At 43.9% G+C, this 18832-nt stretch overlaps 1 protein-coding gene across 1 annotated transcript in view; it reads right to left on the bottom strand.

Moving 5' to 3' along the window:
- Window positions 1-18832, bottom strand: part of LOC124798819 (UDP-glucosyltransferase 2-like) — a 115415-nt gene that overhangs the window by 50554 nt on the left and 46029 nt on the right. Inside the window, exons 3-4 of the mRNA XM_047262349.1 lie at window positions 17772-18024; window positions 288-542 (exon numbers count right to left, since the gene is read on the bottom strand). Coding sequence (XP_047118305.1) covers window positions 288-542; window positions 17772-18024 — 508 coding nt within the window. The remainder of the gene's footprint in view (window positions 1-287; window positions 543-17771; window positions 18025-18832) is intronic.

Here is an 18832-nt window from a genome sequence, read left to right as displayed (position 1 = left end):
AAGCGCTACGTAAAGCGCATAAACCCAACAATTCTGTGGTCAGGCCATGAACGGTACTGATTTGCATGTCTATTTGCAGAGACCAGGTTACCGATTTTCAACAAAATATTGTTTGAATTTTTAAGTACTCAAGTTACTTCATTGGGCTTGACTATAGTACTTGCATCGTGAGCAAAGAGAACTCTGTCTGCTGTTATTTCGCTATTTCTGCTGTTACGCAGTACGCGAGGCTGAAAAGGGCTTGTTGGACGAAGCTCCAGGGACAATTTAACTGGCAATGAGCTCACCCTGTCATGCGCACCGTTGAGGGCCATGCTGGAACTGATGGCGACCAGCGGCGCGCGGAACTTGTGCGCTAGCGCCGCCATGCAGTCGTGGACGAAGTCCTCGGAGATGACGAGGTCGAACCGCGACCCGGAGCTGGCGAGCCGCCGCATCTGCGGCAGGTCGTACACTTTCGCGCACAGCTTCCGGTTGATGTTCTTCAGGAAGACGGGCCCCATGAACGGCATCCGCAGCAGGTTGATGACGGCCGAGGGCATCTGCAAAACGTCCGCAGATCACACCAAGTCGGAGTACCCAATTAAACTAACTAGCTAACAGTTACGACCGTTATAAGGATTATTCGTTAGTGCCGACTTATGGGACGGACTTCCCGGACATTATCAGACCTTCAACAATAACAACAATGTTGTCCTGAGACTAGTTTGATGCAGCTCTCCATGCTACTCTATCCTATCCAAGCTTTTTCATCTCTCAGTACCTACTGCAACCTACATCCTTCTGAATCTGTTTAGTGTATTCATCTCTTGGTCTCCCTCTATGATTTTACCCTCCACGCTGCCCTCCAATACTAAATTGGTGATCCCTTGATGCCTCAGAATATGCCCCACCAACCGATACCTTCTCCTAGTCAAGTTGTGCCACAAATTTCTCTCCTCTCCAATTCTATTCAATACCTCCTCATTAGTTATGTGGTCTACCCATCTAATCATCAGCATTCTTCTGTAGCACCACGTTTCGAAAGCTTCTATTCTCTTCTCGTCTAAACTATTTATCGTCCACGTTTCACTTCCATACATGGCTACACTCCATACGAATACTTTCAAAAACGACTTCCTGACACTTAGATCTATACTCGATGTTAACAAATTTCTCTTCTTCAGAAACGGTTTCCTTGCCATTGACAGTTTAGATTTTATATCCTCTCTACTTCGACTCCCCAAATAGCAAAACTCATTTACTACTTTAAGCATCTCACTTCCAATTCTAATTCCCGCAGCATCACCCGACTTAATTCGGCTACATTCCATTACCCTCGTTTTGCTTCTGTTAATGTTCATCTTATATCCTCCTTTCAAGAGACTGTCCATTCCGCTCAGCTGCTCTTCCAGGTCCTTTGCTGTCTCTGACAGAATTATAATGTCATAGGCGAACCTCAAAGTTTTCATTTCTTCTCCATGGATTTTAATTCCTAATCCGAATTTTTCTTTTGTTTCCTTTACTGCTTGCTCAATATACAGATTGAATAACATCGGGGATAGGCTACATATCTGTCTCACTCCCTTCCCAACCACTGCTTCTCTTTCGTGTCCCTTGACTCTTATAACTGCCATCTGGTTTCTGTACAAATTGTAAATAGCCTTTCCCTCCCTGTATTTTACCCCTTGCCACCTTTAGAATTTGAAAGTGAGTATTCCAGTCAACGTTGTCAAAAGCTTTCTCTAAGTCTACAAATGCTAGAAACGTAGTTTTGCCTTTCCTTAATATATTTTCTAAGATAAGTCGTAGGGTCAGTATTGCCTCACGTGTTCCAACATTTCTACGGAATCCAAATAATAATAATTCGAACAGTAATAAAATGAAGATTATTATTTGCGTATGGTTCCTGCTGGATCACTTAGTGCTTTTAGATTTCAGACCAACGATCTTATTTTGAAGTTAAATTCCTACTTTTTGCAGTACCCGAGCTGCAATTGCAGACAGCAAATTCCGTTATAGATCCTCAAATACAAGCTAAAATCTGTGGCACAATCCGGTGACCAGGATATTGGCCTGACTGCAAGTACCTTTCTTCACAGGTTTCGGCCGTCCTGGAAGGACTGAAACGGGGGAAAATCCTCACCGCTCTCCAGGATTGAACTCGATACCTCCAGGGCAAAGTCTAGCGCTCTATGCACCAGACCACCATGGCCCAAACCCTCAAATACCTTTAGCGGAAGAAGTTGACTACAATCTGCGTTCAACATTTCTGTAGACATTCACGTAAAAAATGGCCAGGTGCGAATAAGACTCATGCACAGAGGTTCCGTACAAACCCAGTTGTGTATGTAGACAGTTCATCCAATCCAAGAATCGTAGATCGCGACGATTTTTACCTGTTATATTCATTGATAGTGGCAAGACATCAGTCCTAGAGTTTCCAAGACTTTCGAGAATGTTTTAATTTCAAATATGACGTAGGATAACAAATAACAAAACAAGTAAACTTTTCGTGTGATATAATAACAAATTAACAATTTTCCTATATTTTCTGTTTACTTATTTCGTGAGCAATGCCTCTTCTCAGATTTTATGATTCTAGACCGTCGGGAAGTTCCCTATAGCGTTCGCTGAGTGAGTTTGCCAATATCAAAATACGTGGAATAAATGGCCGTGTGCTTTAGTTGCACTGACTTCGAAGCTGATACTTCTTACACCGACAAGGGACTATAGACCTTAGTATGTGACATAAACTTCACCTTGACACGTCTACCGGTTCCTGAGAAAAGCTGTCTTCACAGATGGACAGGGAGGCAGACATCCTGCTAACAAATGCCAGATTTTTTTGTGTGTGATTTCTGATTTTTTCCTTAAGTTATAGTGTAAAACATCGGCACATTTCATGATTCTAGATCAACGGGAAGGGCCCTGTAGGTTTTGAAGACTTGATTTAGGATCATCAAAATATGTGGCATAAACGACCATATGGTTCGAGTACAATGACTTAGCAGCTTCGCTGTTTCCCTTCCTCAAGAGACAGTAGACCTTAATATGTGACATATATTTTCAACTTGATACACATACCCGTAATAGGATTCTGAACAGTCGGACCGACAGACAGACGGAAGGCCAACAAAGTGATCCTATAAGGGTTCAGTTTTTACCGACTGAGGTACGGAACTCTGAAAGGAAAAGAGTAAAGGTCAGTTAGAAGCATACAGAATTCAACACGTCGCTCTCAACGGAACGAAAGTGACAGACTTAAAAGCAACATCGTGAATGCCCCAAAGCAGTGTTGTAGGACCGTGACTATTCATACTATACATAAATACCCTAGCGAATAGCATCAGAAGCTGCGCGAGGCTCTTCGTGGACGATTCTCTCGTCTAAAGGAAGCCTGAAAGAAGAAGACCAAAGAAACGCAACAAAATCTGCAGAGAAACGACGAAAGACTCAGGGACTGGAGCATCATAAAGTGCTGTTTAGGAAGGTGATTCCAGGCTCAGATGCACTGGTAGACTCCTAAGTAAATGTAGTAAGTTAATTCATCTGCGAAAGATGTACTGGGAGGTTATAATTACAGTGCAGCTCTCGCGCAGGTTTAGTGTGGGCTGTAATCATCGTACGGCAGCGAAACTTTTTTTATTTATTGGCTTTCGGGCTGTGCCCATTGAGTCATCTGAAGAGTATGTCAATTATGACGATACGAAAGTAACGGTGACGTAATAACCAGCCCACAGGCCGAGAAAATCTCCGATTAGGCCGGGAACCGAACCCAGGCCCCTTCGCCTGACAGTCCGCCATGCTGACCAGCAGCTACCGAGGCGGACCGTCGAAACTTTGTGGATATGCTAATGTCTTAGTGTGGAACCGATGTACACTGGAAAAAAATTAGTTCCAAGTTTGAGCATGTAATGCATACGTGCATTCCCTTCACGTGTTTAAGTTAAGTTGGTTGGTTGGTTGGTTTTGGGGAAGGAGACCAGACAGCGTGGTCATCGGTCTCATCGGATTAGGGAAGGATGGGGAAGGAAGTCGGCCGTGCCCTTTCAGAGGAACCATCCCGGCATTTGCCTGGAGTGATTTAGGGAAATCACGGAAAACCTAAATCAGGATGGCCGGACGCGGGATTGAACCGTCATCCTTCCGAATGCGAGTCCAGTGTCTAACCACTGCGCCACCTCGCTCGGTGTTTAAGTTAAGTATTACGCATATTTATGCGATCGGGAATGCTCAGTAGCAGCCAGGCTACATGTACGTTTGACAATTAAGTGTCAGCAAGGATCATTAGTGATGAAATGATAGGAGGCAATGTTGTGCAACCTTAGTAGGGACAAGATCCGACTGTTCGGTAGTAGGATCTTACAATCTAAGACAGTGTTCAGAGACAAACTTCCGTCACAATGTCCTAGCAACAGCGATCTGAACTTCCATTGGCCATAGGAAACGAGAGAAGTGTCATTGGCTGAGGGAGAAAGGGGGGGGGGGGGGGACTCTCTTGTCCTTCGGGGATACAGGGCGAGTTAGTAGCGAGGCGCCACTCAAAACGCACGGTCGAGTAACCGGGGGCAGCGCTAAAAGAACGGTGGCGAGTAAATATTCCAGCTGTGAAACATAAGACAAAGTGAAAGTTAGTTATCAGTGAACGCCACGTGTCGTGGGCAGTGTGTATCACAATTATGGAAAGTCGAAAGGTGTTCATGTGTTGTAAAGGGTTGATTAACGGCGTAGCCAAGAGCCGCCATGTTGGAAACTCAGTGAATTGTGTGTCAAAGTATTTTCATTATTAAAACGACTGTAGTTAAAATCGTTGTTGACATTTAACAACTGGCATCCCGAAACACTCCACTTTAGCAGGATCACCTACGTTGAACCTGGCGCCTTAGCGCTACTACTGTGCGACGAGGGATGGACTACCGAAGCACGTTACTGATACAGAAACTAGAGAAGTAAGGCAGACTCGCTTCCTTCTCGCTACAATGCCACTGAGGTACCTGTAACCACCAGGTGAAAATACGGTGCTGTAAACTGTCTGGCGGTATGACATACACACTGCCATTTGACAAGACACAACTTCAGTGAACAATATGGGTACAGAGGAGAGAGACCATGCCCTTTTAGAGAAACTGATTTATGTGAAAGGCAGCAACTACAGCGCTGATCTGACAGAGTATCACCGACTGAAAGGTCCGAGGAGAGGCTCAGTGTCATTAAATGGTTTAAGGGAGATAATAATGAAATACGAAAACGTGCGTGAGTATGGTGTGACACCTGGAAGAGGAGGGAGTCCTATCCCGTTGGAGGTTATTGACGAGGTTGCTGTGCTATAATTGACCATGCAACATGCGCCCCGAGTAGCGCTATTGCTCGTTCAGTGTCAAGACAGTTGTCCATCCCATGGTCAACAGTATGTGAAGTTTATCAATATATTTTACACTGGGACTCGTACAAGACTCAGGCGGTACAGCAACTGAAACCTCATGATTTGCCACAACGTTTTACTTTACAGGATGCCATGTTGTGCACGAAGAGTCATTGCACTCGTCGTATGTGACTGTGTGGTGTGGATTCACAAGCACCTGCATTCTCGGTTCGTTCTACTAACAATAGAAAACACCCAGATATACCGTGACGTCTGCACGTTATCGAGACATCCTTGTACAACAAAACTTGTACTCCTTCCTACTTTGGAAGAACGCAACTGTGTGAAAATCATTGTTTTCAAGCAAGATGGGACAACAACTCATCTCGCTCCCTCAAAGAAATATCTGCTTAATGAAACCTTCCACGAACGTGTTATCTCCAGAGGTCTTCAAGAATGCAGCATCTCATCGACGTCTCCAGTGCTCATATTGAACAAAACTGCGTTCAAGTGGCGGTTTTCAATAAAATCAAATCTCTCACTTGTTTGACCTCTTCTACTGACGTTCCGTTCCTCATTCATGACATATGGAACATTTCTATACGTCTTTATTGCGTTCATGGCGCCAGATTTGCAAGAGGTGGCCAAAATTGAGAACTAATTTTTTCCAGCGTAAATCGCTCCGCATTAACGCCTTGCCATGTCTACAATGTTTCGCTGCCATACGATAATTATAGCTCAGACTGGACCTAAGGAAATAGCTGCACTTTGAATATAACCACACGGTATTTTGTAAGTCGCTTGTTCGAACGATCCTTGACTACTGTTAGTCGCTCTGGAATCCTTACTAGGTATGATTAATAGAAGAGGTAGAGAATGTCCAATGAAAACGTAGCGAAGCTATTTCGTTTAAGAAGAACAAGAGCCGTTCGGAGTTGCTTATACAACACTAATAACAGAGGCTAGAAGAGAGGCGTTGCATCGCAGAGAAGTCTACAGTTGAAATTTCGAGAGCCTTCATTCCAAGAAGACCCATGCAACATACTAGTACCGACTCGTGAAATGGTGTCAACGAGAAAATCAGAATAATTAGAGCTCGTAGGGAAGCTTAACAACAGCCGAATATCCCAAACACGTTTCGCGACTGAAAAATGGAAAGGGGAAATTATGGTGGTACCAAATGTGCCCTCCGCACATACCGTTAGGTGATTAACTGAGAGTATAAGAGGGTGAGTCAAATGAAAACCTTAAATTTGTAATAACAAATCGAAATTTCGCGCCGTTATCCTGTAAATTGGTAAGTGTGCTACAAACAGCGTGCAGAATGGCCTCTAGGTGGCAGCATAGTGCAGATGCACGCATACCGTCGGAGTATCAGTATAAAGATGGCCGCCCCACTTGCGACTTGCACTCCTCCTTTATTAGTCCTCTCCCTCCTTGGTTCCCCCCCCCTTTTTTTGTTTTTTTATTTCCTTCCTCCCTCCTTGTTCTTCCCCCTCCTCCAGGTCCCCCTCCCCCATCTGCCTTTGGCTCGGGAGTTTCATCTTTGTGCCGCCACTTTCGTGCAGTGTTCTACAGTGAGTGTTCTACAGTGCGTGTTTTACGGTGAGTGTTCCGTGTTGAGTTTTTTGGGAAGTGTTGCGAACGGCCATCATACTGTCGCTGGGTGTGCCTTTTATCTCTTGCGAACAGAAACCAGTTACTTGTCTGATTCCTGTGTCTTTTATTAACGTTGCCAATCCCTTTTGCTTTCTGTTTTAACTTTCCGCATTTTTCCGCCATTTTTCACTTGACGTCACCGTTTTATCGCCTGTTTTTCTTGTTTCTTTTCTTCTTCCGTTCTTTAAAATAAATGTCTGTAGGCTGTAGAGCAGCGCACTAAGCTGCTGCCAGCCCGCCCCCTTCGGGGGGAATTGAAAATCAATAAAGGAAAAAAAAAATGCTACTTGCACCAGGGAAGAACAGCGTTCTGTTATTCGTTTTTTGCGTAGTGAAGGTGTGAAACCTATTGAAATTCATCGACGAATGAAGGTTCAGTATGGTAATGCATGTTAGTCGCAGCAGAAAGTCTACGAATGGAGTAGGAAGTTCGCAAATGGTGTGACTTCAGTGGCAGACGCTTCTCGTCCAGGTCAGGCACAACGAGTTGTGACTCCACAGAACATTGCAGCAGTTAAAGCCATAGTAAAGGAAAATCGTCGAGTGACACTGAATGACATTGCAGCATGTTTACAGATTAGTTATGGGTCAGCACACCACATTGTGCATGATGTGCTCCAGCTTCACAAAGTGTCTGCAAGATGGGTGCCACAGCAGCTGACTCCTGGAACGAGAGAACGACGTGTTGATGTTTGTGAAGAACTTCTTCGGTGCTTTGGCTCTGGCTCTGAGCACTATGTGACCCAACTTCCGAGGTCATCAGTCGCCTGGAACTTAGAACTAATTAAACCCAACTAACCCAATGACATCACACACATCCATGCCCGAGGCAGGACTCGAACCTGCGACCGCAGCGGTCACGCGGTTCCAGACTGAAGCGCCTTTAACCGCACGGCCACACCGGCCTCGGTGCTTTGAACGAGAAGGTCATGGCTTACTTGCAAGAATAGTTACTGGCGACGAAACCTGGGTTCATTTCCATCAACCGGAAACGAAGAGAGCGTGCAAGGAATGACGACATTCCTCATCATCAAAACCAAAGAAATTTCGAACAGAACAATCAGCAGGGAAGGTTATGCTGACTCTCTTTTGGGACGAAAAAGGCGTCATTTTGGAGCATTACATGCCTAGAGGTACCACTGTCAGCGGTTCATCATACACAGATCTCCTAAAAAATCATCTGCGGCCTGCAATCAAATCAAAGCGACGGGGATTGCTGTCAGCAGGTGTCCTTTTGCAACATGACATTGCCTGGCCCAACACTGCCCGTACAACAGTTGCAACAATCACAGACCTCCATTTTGAGTGTCTTCCTCATACTCACCAGACCTTGCCTCAAGTGATTTCCATATGTTTGGACCACTCAAAGACGCAATGGGAGGAAAGAAGTTCCATTCTGATGAAGAGGTACGCCTCGCGGTGCACGAGCGGATGCGCGGACTACCAAAAGAATTTTTTTCTAAAGAATTTATGCACTTTGTAAGAGCTGGAGGACTTGCATTGAGCGTGGGGGAGATTATGTTGAAAAGTGACACAGCTTTGTACCACTTCTGCACAATAAATAATGTTTAAAAAAATATTTAAGGTTTTCATTTGACTCACCCTCATATGACGATATAGAAGCAGCCCCCTGAGCGATTCAGTACGTCATAGAGCACCTGATATTGGCTGCGAGTGACATTGTCCAAATACTGTGTTAAGACAGTGGTTTCCAAGCTTTTCTACTTGGTTCCCCCTTTGCAGCCCCAGAGTATCACATACCCTGCCTAAGTTTATTTATTTATTTTCTTTATTTTTTTTTTTTTTTGCATCTTTCGAAAAACTTGATTTGTTGTCCAATCTTTAGTAAAAGAGAATTATCAAATGTAGAGTTATATAAAACTATAGTGTTTCAAAAGACTTGATGGTCGAAATCGAAATTTTTTTGTGTTACTGAAAATACCTGATGATATTGCCTTCACTTGAATATCACTTTTCATATATAACTTTTTTTTTATGTGATGGAAGTCACAAGAAGGATTAATAACATTAGTGAGACGGTTGACATTGTTTTTCTTTTAAGTAGTTCCCGAATGTTTGGTTCAGCCGGCCGCGGTGGTCTAGCGGTTCTAGGTGCTCAGTCCGGAGCCGCGAGACTGCTACAGTCGCAGGTTCGAATCCTGCCTCGGGCATGGATGTGTGTGCTGTCCTTAGGTTAGTTAAGTTTAAGTAGTTCTAAGTTCTAGGGGACTGATGACCACAGATGTTGAGTCCCATAGTGCTCAGAGCCATTTTTGAACCAATGTTTGGTTCCAAACTAGTTGAAGCATACTTGAGGTCACTCTCCACGTTCAGGGGACTGCGGTGTTTTGTTTTCATGATGGTTAGTGTCGAGAATCCGGTCGCACATCCGTTGTATATGAGAACTGCACGGGGACTTTTGAGGCCTCCTTTGCCTCTCCTGCACAAATAGTAAGGAAACTGTTCTAAAGTCTTCCAACACTATTTACTGGAACTGTTCTTTAGCACTCGAATGCGATTCAGTTCCACTGCATCCTCATGCAATTCATCAGGAAGCCAGAACGTTGGCCTAGAATGGCTGGTGGTCCATCAGTACAAATTCTCATAACTTTCAATGGCCTCTGACTGTAACCTGACTCTAACCTAATAAGTGGGCCCCCTTGATCCCAATAGTCACAGGGATTTTGTCTTGTGTGCTTATGTCTCCTCTTACACTTTCTTCAAGGTTCTCAGCTAATCTTTCCCTCCCCTCCTTTACAGGTGCAGGCCAAGATCAGTGTATTTCCATCACCCAATCGCAGCAACAGGCACGGCTCAGATTTGAGACTTTGTTTCAGTCAACTGCAGTTCTGGCTGGTTCAAATGGCTCTGAGCACTATGGGACTCAACTGCTGAGGTCATTAGTCCCCTAGAACTTAGAACTAGTTAAACCTAACTAACCTAAGGACATCACAAACATCCATGCCCGAGGCAGGATTCAAACCTGCGACCGTAGCGGTCTTGCGGTTCCAGACTGCAGCGCCTTTAACCACACGGCCACTTCGGCCGGCAACAGCAGTTCTCTCAACTCTTTGTTTACAAGTCTAACAGTCTGTTTACCACATGGCTGGTCATGTCGCTGCGAAACCTCGAGAAACCGCAAACGAGTGTGTGGTGTTGCTGCTTCTATTTCCTCCAGGTCGCCTTTAATGCTATAGTCTAAGTTGCTAGCCAGATCGTTTCTGCTCCTCCTACTACAAGTGCCTTATCGTTGCCATCAAAATCTCTGCCTAAGGCCTCTACGTTCTCTGTCACCTGGTTAAGCTTGGCGCCAGTTTGACGATGCTTATGACCTGGTATTCTACGTCTAGCTTTTCCTGTAGCAAATGCCTTACACCTCTCCCGTGACTGCTCCGCCTCGCCTTATAGCAAGATTCTTTTGTCTCTATATTTTTTCTACGGAGCTAGCCTTAAAGTTGTTCCTACGAGTCTGCTGCACAGTATTAAGCTCAGAAACTGGCTGAGGCCCTTCTCCTGCTTCAGGGCCGGCCGGTGTGGCCGAGCGGTTCTAGGCGCTTCAGTCTGGAACCGCGCGACCGCTACGGTCGCAGGTTCGAATCCTGCCTCGGACATGGATGTGTGTGATGTCCTTAGGTTAGTTAGGTTTAAGTAGTTCTAAGTTCAAGGGGACTGATGACCTCACATGTTAAGTCCTATAGTGCTCAGAGCCATTTGAACCATTTGAACCTGCTTCAGGTGACAAGTCAAACTAATTGCTAACCGGAATTGGAAATATGATTTCTGAGGTTCCCTCTGCCTGTTACTCGTCACCTTCTCCCAGCTCTGATTCACTCTTTCCCCCTTCAGCCTGTCTAATACGAAATAAGCCCTTTCTAATTCTATCTGAAGGGCGCAAATCTTTGTTCCAAGTTCCATTACTGTCTTCTCTGCACTGCATAATCTACAACTCCACGGAAGAGCCTCATCTGACAGTTTTTTAACATCCATTGGTGGAACATATTACAATTTGGTGAGTTGTATAACGGTTATAATCTGAAAAGTCAATTCAAAAAATAAATACAGAAGTAGGAAACTTCAGAGCGAAAAAGAAATATTTTTAACTGTTAATAAGAACATAGTTGTGTCTACGTATTCTTAGTAGGTGTGTTGCATGCAGAAAGTCAATAAACGTAATAAATATACACTACTGGCCATTAAAATTGCTACACCAAGAAGAAATGCAGATGATAAACGGGTATTCATTGGACATATATATTATAAAAGAACCGACATGTGATTACATTTTCACGAAATTTGGGTGCATAGATGCTGAGAAATCAGTACCCAGAACAACTACCTCTGGCCGTAATAACGGCCTTGATACGACTGGGTATTGAGTCAAACAGAGCTTGGATGGCGTGTACAGGTACAGCTGCCCATGAAGCTTCAACACGATTCCACAGTTCATCAAGAGTAGTGACTGGCGTATTGTGACGAGCCAGTTGCTCGGCCACCATTGACCAGACGTTTTCAATTGGTGAGAGATCTGGAGAACGTGATGGCCAGGGCAGCAGTCGAACATTTTCTGTATCCAGAAAGGTCCGTACACGACCTGCAACATGCGGTAGTGCATTGTCCTGCTGAAATGTAGGGTTTCACGGGGATCGAAGGAAGGGTAGAGGCACGGATCGTAACACATCTGAAATGTAACGTCCACAGTTCAAAGTGCCGTCAGTGCGAACAAGGGGTGACCGAGACGTGTAACCAATGGTACCCCATACCATCACGCCGGGTGATACGCCAGTATGGCGATGACGAATACACGCTTCCAATGTGCGTTCACCGCGATGTCGCCAAACACGGATGCTACCATCATGATGGTGCAAACAGAATCTGGATTCATCCGAAAAAATGACGTTTCGCCATTCGTGCATCCAGGTTCGTCGTTGAGTACACCATCGCACGCGCTCCTGTCTGTGATGCAACGTGAAGGGTAACGACAGCCATGGTCTCCGAGCTGATAGTCCGTGATGCTGCAAACGTCGTAGAACTGTTCGTGCAGTTGGTTGTTGTCTTGCAAACGTCCCCATCTATTGACTCAGGGATCGAGACGTGGCTGCAGGTTCCGTTACAGCCATGCGGATAAGATACCTGTCATCTCGACTGCTAGTGATACGAGGCAGTTGGGATCCAGCACGGCATTCCGTATTACCCTCCTGAACCCACCGATTCCATATTCTGCTAACAGTCATTGGATCTAGACCAACGCGAGGAGCAATGTCGCGATACGATAAACCGCAATCGCGTAGGCTACAATCCGACCTTTATCAAAGTCGGAAACGTGATGGTACGCATTTTCCTCTTTACACGAGGCATCACAACAACGTTTCACCAGGCAACGCCGGTCAACTGCTGTTTGCGTATGAGAAATCGGTTGGAAACTTTCCTCATGTCAGCACGTTGTAGGTGTCGCCACCGGCGCCAACCTTGTGTAAATGCTCTGAAAAGCCAGTAATTTGGATATCACAGCATCTTCTTCCTGTCGGTTAAATTTCACGTCTGTAGCACACCATCTTCGTGGTGTAGCAATTTTAATGGCCAGTAGTGTATCTGTACCGTCACCAATGAGAGGAACATATTTCTTATTAAATTTGAGAAAGTTTGTGAAATTCTCTGAGACTTACTCCTCCCTGTTTTACGAACTTGTCAGCTTTTAGATTTGTGTGCTTTATCTTGTAACCGAAATTTAACGGGTTCCTTTTAGAACTCAGGTGGGTGACCTCACAGTTTTCATTATTTGGAGTCAACTGGCACTATTCGCGCCATGATAGTGTCCTGTGTAAATCGCGTTGTAATTGTTTTTGCTTCTATGATGTCTTTCCTAGACGGTAAATTATAGCACCATCTGCAAGGAATCTTTTCTATGCTAAAAAAAAGTGTCAGATCAATGTATTCAGAAATCCATTTTTTTGGTGGTGATAACCAGTGCCTTTGCTTACTAACTCTTTTAGTTTATAAATGGTGGGAGAGTGTGTCTAGGACACTTCGCTCAAGAAGCTGCAGAAGTTGTTTCCGTGTATAAACACGTGGTTGTTTCCGTTCAGAAATCAGGAATTAGCCGGTGGTTATGGCTCAGCTGTTCTAGGCACTTCAGTCCGGAACCACGCGGCTCCTACGGTCCTAGGTTCGAAAACTGCCTCGGGCATGGATGTTTGTGATAGGCTAGTTCTAAATCTAGGGTACAGATCACCTCAGATGTTAAGTCCCATAGTGCTCAGAGCCATTTGAACTAAATCAGGTATTAGGTTATCCACGCAGGAAATGCTTTATAAAACTGGAGCACAGCAGTACCATGTTGTGTACTGAATCATTAACAGCGTTTACAGTTAATAAAATGTAGCTCGTCGCCACTCAGCGCTTTCCAAACATGATGGTTCCACTATCGATAGTGTTCTCTGGATTCACCGTGAGGCGCGCCTGAGCTGGACGAAGAGCATCAACCAAGGCATCCCCTAACTTTCGACTCGATTCCCAGACTTGTTGCCGTAACAAATGTGCATCATTGTATCGCACTTTCATCCTATAATGAATTTCAACATGTCTCAGAGCTTCACTGCGCAGGAACAGAGCAGAGGCCGCGCAGGATCGCACAGTGACCAATTTTCGTGCAAAGCATTTGTTTGTTCGGAAGGCGAGGGCGACACAGTCTTCCATCTTTGGGCCGGTCGGCTATGGCAGAATCGAGGCACTCGCCCTGCGATCTTTCTCAAACGACTTACAGAAACTATTCGGTAAAGTATTTAATTTTTGCTTTACTGCTATATGTCAGGTTCATTACTATGTGCACATCATTTCCTTAATTGTCATAGTTCTTGTGATATTTACGTGGAAGTAAGACAGTACGCGAAATTCGAAAAGATTTGCAATGCAAAATAGAGGTCGCTATGATTTTGCGTTTGGTGCATATTGCATAATACGTTGCTGCGAATGAAATTATCTAACATATTGAATTTTTCTCTATACTTGGCTGCGGGTCAGTATCTGTCACAAATCTCGAGAAAATTGATCTGACGTGGCTCATTCATTTGCGATTGCGCCGCGCCTGCGATAAGGTCAGAGTAAAATATCCACAAGATCCGTCATATTTCATAAACGGCTTGAGATACCGAAATGAGGTTTTGGCAAATGAGAACACCTAAAGAGGAGAGAGCTTTGTCTCACGTTTATTATGCAATACTTCATTATCCAACGTGCTATTCAACAACGTACAGACTTTTTCGATGAAACAATGTAATTTTTAAAGGCCATCGATAGCTTGTGAAGCGAGAAATGCTCTGGGTATCGGAACAACACAAGTGAACATTTACACGTTTGTATTGTATCGAATATGTGCTTCTTCATAAGACACTGACCTTACTTTCCTCGGGGCCTCGCTTAATAAACTTGATAAACCATTGCTTCAGAATTCTCTCGCAGTTGCGTCTGCACACCATGTTCGTGACGTGAGGCTATGTAAACTCCGCTGGGTTTTGTCACAAGAAGCAAATTTTAACATGGCAATAAGAGAAATGTGTAGGTTTTATTCAAAATTCTCCACTCGTGACGCTTCTGTGCGTGTTACAAATGATTAACAAGCGCCGGCCGAAGTGGCCGAGCGGTTCTAGGCGCTACAGTCCGGAGCCGCGCGACCGCTACGGTCGCAGGTTCGAATCCTGCCTCGGACATGGATGTGTGTGATGTCCTTAGGTTAGTTAGGTTTAAGTAGTTGTAAGTTCTAGGGGAGTGATGACCTCAGAAGTTAAGTCCCATAGTGCTCGGAGCCATCTGAACCATTTGATTAACAAGCCAGGCGAAAATACATCACTGCATTATCGACGGTACTCCTTTTAGATACTAATCAAAGCAGAGGTGACAGATCCTTTTGAATGGTCACCGTGCCAAGTGCCGGCGTGGATGGGCTCCGCGTAATATGCATAAAAATGTGAGTGTAGGCTTAAATATAACATAATGATGTGTAACTTTCCCGAACAGAAAATAAAAAATAAAAATAATTAAATTTGGATAATTAAATTCTGACGTAAAGAAACTGATAAATCTTAACTCATGAAAAACTGATAAATTTTGACGTAAGTAGCGCTACGCCATGGCCCTGTGAAATCATTCTGAATCTGTCCGTGAGAAATAAACTGAGAAATTCTTACTTCATGATGGTGTCGCTGCATAACGCTGTCTATATACCTGCTCGTAAATGGCACATCTAAGTGCAATGCTGGCCTCTCTAATAATACTTGATAACATTTGTTTGAGATCTGGATTACGGGAAAAACTGACTTTACTTCGTGACACAGCTGCACAGCTGGTCGTCTGATTACTAACGAGCACATGACTATGATATGACAAAAATTCTGGAATATTTTAATTTAGGTAAATGACTGGATCGGGACTGGCAGTTACTTAAGGTGAAATTACACTTTTATTGTTGACTGGTAAAAATAATTATGTTCTGAAAATTTTTTATGTTATTGATAGAGATCTACAATTCATTATAGGGGGAAACTGAATATATTACAAATCTGGGTCAACTGGTGCTGACGAATCACAAAAGAAAAGATTGAAACAAATTCATATTAACATCTCAGACAAGTGACTTAACTACGCGCATCCCAATAAAAATAATAAAATTTACCTTACAATAGATGGTTGACTTAATTTACTGTTGATTTTTCATTATATTAACAATTATTCATTTGTTCATCACCATCTCATTCCATGGTATTATTTAGCTCTGCAGCTGATAACAATTATTATTCAGTTCCATATAATAAAATTTTACAATTTGTTCTGTACTGTGACTTAAACAAGTACTAACTGTAAACTGCGCTGTACCACCGACAGACTACAACTACACTGTAGCAGCGAGCGACTGCAACTGCGGCAGAGACTGCTCTGACCTGAGACTCTATTGCAGCTCTCTTTTGGTAGGGGCAAGGATATTTTATGTCTCAGGCAGCGCCTGCGAATTGTGGTTCTAGCAAGTGAGCAATACATCGAGATTATATTTGCTCCAGAAGGGTGGAGAACCCTTTACAACTTCCCCTCCAGCGCTCAGCATTTCCCCTACAGCGCCTGCCCATAGCCCTGACCAGTCCTCCCCCCCCCCCCCCCCCACATGCCCTGTCATCAGCACATCTACTGGTCACAGCATTCTGCGTGGACTGTAACAGAAATACCAGAAAAATGTTCTCTGGCTGGTATGTGGAAGACCTGGGTTCTATTTCCGGCACTATTGGATTGATCCTTGGCGGGAGGACTGGAATGGGGTACACTCACCGTCTTGATACCAGTGGAGAGCTACTGCAGTGATAAGTAGCGGTTCCAAGGTCTCGACAGCGGAGAACATGGGAGAGCAGTTTATTGATCCTGTGATCCTCCATATCACACGAAAATGACACCATTGGCGGACGATGGAAAGGTGGTCAGTCGGACCCGATTTGCCAGTCTGGACAGGTTGGGTACCTATTTGTCAATTTAACTCCATTTTATGCTTTGTAGAGCTCATTCTTAGATTGTCTGTCTATTACATGAACTGATGGCAGTATGATGGTGATATAACTTAATTTAATAACTTTTTATTTGTGGGACATCCACAACTATTGTGCACAATGTTCATGGTAAACAGATCCGCTACAGTTGTAAAACACATCATTGACCCAAGTCTTGCAAGACAGGAGTCCTTATACACTACCACCGTTTCGGGGTCTTAGCCCCATCATCAGGTGTATATGAACTCTAAAGTAGAACAACAATTCTAACTACTTCATCAAGCAATTAAGAAATTAAAAAATTAAAAATTGACATTTAAAGACTGAAAAACATATAAAATCATTCAACAATAGCCTACTTAGCAGCAGTAGGACGTAATGTACAAGCCGTAACAACTAATAGGCAGACATGTACCATAGGTTGACCATTAAATAACATCACAAATTGTGACTGTGAAGAGCTTCAACTTTCAATCGTGGTCTGGGAAAATTCCTTTTGTGCCAAAATTGCCTCCAGGAATGCATACAGTATATAACAATGAAGCAACCATAGGACATTAGGTGGAAGCTACGTGCTAAAGCCAAGTTAAACTATGGTAGATGTTAGCCTATTAGTTGTTAGGGGATCGTAATGGCATCCCATTATTGCTAGGTAGATTATTGTTCAATAATTTTACCTGTTTTTCAGTTTGTAAAAGTCAATTTTTAATTGTTTTGAAAATCTTAATTTCTTAACGGAGTAGGTGACAACTGTTGTTTTACTTCAGATTTCTGATACACCTGATGATGGGGCTAAGACCCCGAAATTATGGTAGCGTGTAACGACTTCCGTCGTGCAAGGTTTCGGTCAATAAACTGTTTTACAACTATGGCGGATCTGTTTGCCTTCAACATAATGTAATTGACCAATATTGTATCTTTACGTTGTGATTCTTCTTTTGTGTACTCTTTCTGTATAGGATTGCTTGAGAATGGGGCCGCGACGCCAAAAATAGTCACAAAAAACGAAAGATAAATAAATAATATTAAATTGAATTGTAGCTTTGGAATGTCTATTTACAAAACAAAGAGTGCTCTAGGAACATTTTCAGATTTTTTACCTCTTTCTGAATTATTCCTGAGTACTGATGATTTAACGATTTTTCATAAATTTTGAAAGAACTGTTTACTAACGCCAATAACTGGGAAGACATGGTCGGAACTCAGTGAAACAAATTCCGTTACTTTTTTATCATATAATCACTCACATTGCTGTCAGCTTCTGGGACGTCTCCTTTGAAGCTTATGTCGGTGTAGTTCTCCATCGGAGAGTCCAGGGGGTAATGGCCGACGACAGTGACGTTGTGGCCTCTGGAGGCCAGCGCCTTGAAGAGGCGGCGAAACATGATGAAGTGGCTGCGGCCGGGGAAGGATGTAGCAGCCAGGATGTTGGCCGCTTCCGTGGGAGCAGACGCCAGCGCCACCGCCGAGCAAATCGCTAACCACGTGGTGGGCCGCATCCTGCAAACAAAGAGTCCATGCTCATTTAAAGCAACAAATCTGTGGCTATCATCTTTTTCCCCTGCAGTTTCACTTTTCGGTGTATTCTATGGGCCAAAGTTTGTAAATAAGTGTACTTATGACTGAAGCTGAAGAAATGAATTACTATTTGCGTCACAGTGAGGACTCGAACCTGGGTCTCCTGCTTAGTAGGTAAATGTGCTAGCCATCACTCCACCACAGCAGTACAGGTAATACACTAGCATGGACTACCCTAAATGGTTCAAATGGCTCTGAGCACTGTGGGACCTAACTTCTGAGGTCATCAGTCCCCTAGAACTTAGAACTACTTAAACCTAACTAAGCTAAGGGCATCACACACATCCATGCCCGAGGCAGGATTCGAACCTGCGACCGTAGCGGTCGCGCGGTTCCATACTGTAGCGCCTAGAACCGCTCGGCCACCCCGGCCGGCGTGGTCTACCCTAATCCAGTGTCTCCCTAATATAAACTTCAATTCATGCCTTCAGTCTATTTTCCCCTTCTTATATCGTCAGTATTCCCCATGCTCTGCCCCCAGCTTTGTACGTAATGGGGAAATCATGTCTGTACCTCAAGCATAAGTGATCTGTAGATCTCATATAATTAAATTTCCCTTGAGATGTATGAATCTCAACTTTATCTATGATAATGATAGAAGCTGAAGAAATGAATTACAATTTGTACCATAGCCAAGACTTTGACCCAGATTTCTTGCTTACTAGGCAGCTTCTTTAGCCATTACACCATCACAACAGTATAGGTGACACAGCTGCATGGACTATCCTAA

The sequence above is a fragment of the Schistocerca piceifrons genome, chromosome 5, assembly GCF_021461385.2.
Source record: "Schistocerca piceifrons isolate TAMUIC-IGC-003096 chromosome 5, iqSchPice1.1, whole genome shotgun sequence".
NCBI classification, from domain to species: Eukaryota; Metazoa; Arthropoda; class Insecta; order Orthoptera; family Acrididae; genus Schistocerca; species Schistocerca piceifrons.
Note: the sequence above shows the minus strand (reverse complement) of the source record. Positions and strands in the feature narration are given on the sequence as shown.